The sequence below is a fragment of the Taurulus bubalis genome, assembly GCF_910589615.1.
Source record: "Taurulus bubalis genome assembly, chromosome: 15".
Lineage (NCBI taxonomy): Eukaryota > Metazoa > Chordata > Actinopteri > Perciformes > Cottidae > Taurulus > Taurulus bubalis.
The window spans coordinates 2,601,182-2,603,681 of record NC_136603.1 but is presented as its reverse complement, the minus strand read 5'-3'; the positions used below and the strand labels follow the sequence as shown (position 1 = coordinate 2,603,681).

At 48.5% G+C, this 2,500-nt stretch overlaps 1 protein-coding gene across 1 annotated transcript in view; it reads right to left on the bottom strand.

Annotated features, from left to right (window-relative positions):
- Positions 1-2,500, bottom strand: part of LOC306747442 (C-myc promoter-binding protein-like) — a gene marked incomplete at both ends in the record, with an annotated part of 37,558 nt that overhangs the window by 883 nt on the left and 34,175 nt on the right. The window contains 4 exons of the mRNA XM_079230500.1: positions 222-286; positions 419-581; positions 900-926; positions 1,762-1,879. Coding sequence (XP_079086626.1) covers positions 222-286; positions 419-581; positions 900-926; positions 1,762-1,879 — 373 coding nt within the window. The remainder of the gene's footprint in view (positions 1-221; positions 287-418; positions 582-899; positions 927-1,761; positions 1,880-2,500) is intronic.

Below are 2,500 nucleotides of genomic sequence, written 5' to 3'. Positions count from 1 at the left end.
AAGAGACAAATATTCATAAAGTGTGAATATTCAGAAGCATCAAATTAAAAAAAGAACATTTAACTGTTTGTTTATTCTGCCCCCTTGTGGACAAAAATAATAAATACAACTTTTTAAAAACTTGATAAATTATATTTTTCTGACCCGGGAAAATAAACAGTATGAACAACAAAAGTAACCGCCGACACTGATGATGATGAAAACATAAAACGATGACTCACCAATGTCAATGTTGTCTTTCCCCAGAGCCACCAGAGAGAGGAAGAGGATGTCCCGGTACAGACTCCTGAGGAGAGAGAGAGGGGAAGTCTGCTTAAGAAAAAATCTTCATCGTCAAGAAAAGATGTTTGTAAAGTACGCGTTAGATCCCACGAGGAAGATCCTCTACGTTGTGTTTTGAAGTGGCATCACTGAATACCTTCGCCTCTTGACCCCGAGCGTCTGCCCCAGCAGCGTCAGCAGCTGAGCCATGGGCCGGCTGAGGTCGTTCCTCTGGATGCTCCTCACGACGCCCTGCAGCAGCTCCTCGCTCAGCGGCTTCTCCTCCTCCGGGACCGGCCGGGACAGAGGGTAACCCACATCTACACACACACACACACACACACACACACACACACACACACACGGTTCAGTGTTAGATTAAATTCAGATAAATTGTCCTCAACATGTAACTGGATGTCAGCGCGTGGAGAAACACATTCACCAGAGATGCAAAGCGACATCCACATACAGAGCACTGGGCTGGATTTGAGGCGAACCATAACAATAACACAACAATAATAATCATGGAGAACACTGAGGCCAGGAAGCGGCTGACGTTCCACAGACGACACTGCGATGCATCGAAGAGCAACACAACAGACACACAAAGACAAGACTCGTCTGAGGAGAACACTCACTCTCTAACAACAGAGTGCAGTTAAGGCCTGCAAGACAGAGAGCACACCGTTAGCACACCAGGTAGCCGCAGGAGGAGCTAGCTGACGACTACCAGGAGGAGGAGCTAGATGACGACAACCAGGAGGAGGAGCTAGATGACGACTACCAGGAGGAGCTAGACGTTGCCGACTACCAGGAGGAGCTAGCTGACGACTACCAGGAGGAGGAGCTAGCTGACGACTACCAGGAGGAGGAGCTAGATGACGACTGCCAGGAGGAGGAGCTAGCTGACGACTACCAGGAGGAGGAGCTAGCTGACGACTACCAGGAGGAGGAGCTAGCTGACGACTACCAGGAGGAGCTAGACGCCGCCGACTACCAGGAGGAGCTAGCTAACGACTACCAGGAGGAGGAGCTAGCTGACGACTACCAGGAGGAGGAGCTAGCTGACGACTCCCAGGAGGAGGAGCTAGCTGACGACTACCAGGAGGAGGAGCTAGCTGACGACTACCAGGAGGAGGAGCTAGCTGACGACTACCAGGAGGAGGAGCTAGCTGCCAAATACCAGAAGGAGGAGCTAGATGACGACTGCCAGGAGGAGGAGCTAGCTGACGACTCCCAGGAGGAGGAGCTAGCTGACGACTACCAGGAGGAGGAGCTAGCTGCCAAATACCAGAAGGAGGAGCTAGATGACGACTGCCAGGAGGAGGAGCTAGCTGACGACTACCAGGAGGAGGAGCTAGATGACGACTACCAGGAGGAGGAGCTAGCTGACGACTACCAGGAGGAGGAGCTAGCTTCTCTAGACTCTAGATTCTCTAAATTTGTTTTTCTTTTGCGGCGTTGAGGAGAATGGAAGAGGAACTGGGGTAAATGACTCACTGAAGGTGTTCCAGAGGATGTAGAGCGGCTGGACCGAGTCCTGGTGCAGCTTCAGGTTGTCCCACAGGATCTGGATCAACACGTGTTTACTGTCCTCTGACATCCAGGGACGAGGGACCTGAGAGACAGACAGGGAGAGAGAGAGACAGGGAGAGAGAGAGAGAGAGAGACAGACAGGGAGAGAGAGAGAGAGAGAGACAGGGAGGGAGAGAGAGAGAGAGAGACAGGGAGGGAGAGAGAGAGAGAGAGAGAGAGAGAGAGGGAGGGAGAGAGAGAGGGAGAGAGAGGGAGGGAGAGAGAGAGGGAGAGAGAGGGAGGGGAGGAGAGAGACAGACAGGAAGAGAGAGAGACAGGGAGGGAGAGAGAGAGAGGGAGGGAAACAGGGAGGGAGAGAGAGAGAGAGAGAGAGAGAGGGAGAGAGAGGAAACACAGTCAGTCTGACATTGGTTGTTTTCAGACTAATTAATTATTATTATATATATATTATATTATTATATATATAATAATAATATATAATAATATATATATTATTATTGTATGCATTGTGTATGTATTGTATGCATTGTGTATATATTGTATGCATTGTGTATATATTGTATGCATTGTGTATGTATTGTATGCATTGTGTATGTATTGTATGCATTGTGTATATATTGTATGCATTGTGTATGTATTGTATGCATTGTGTATATATTGTATGCATTGTGTATGTATTGTATGCATTGTGTATATATTGTAT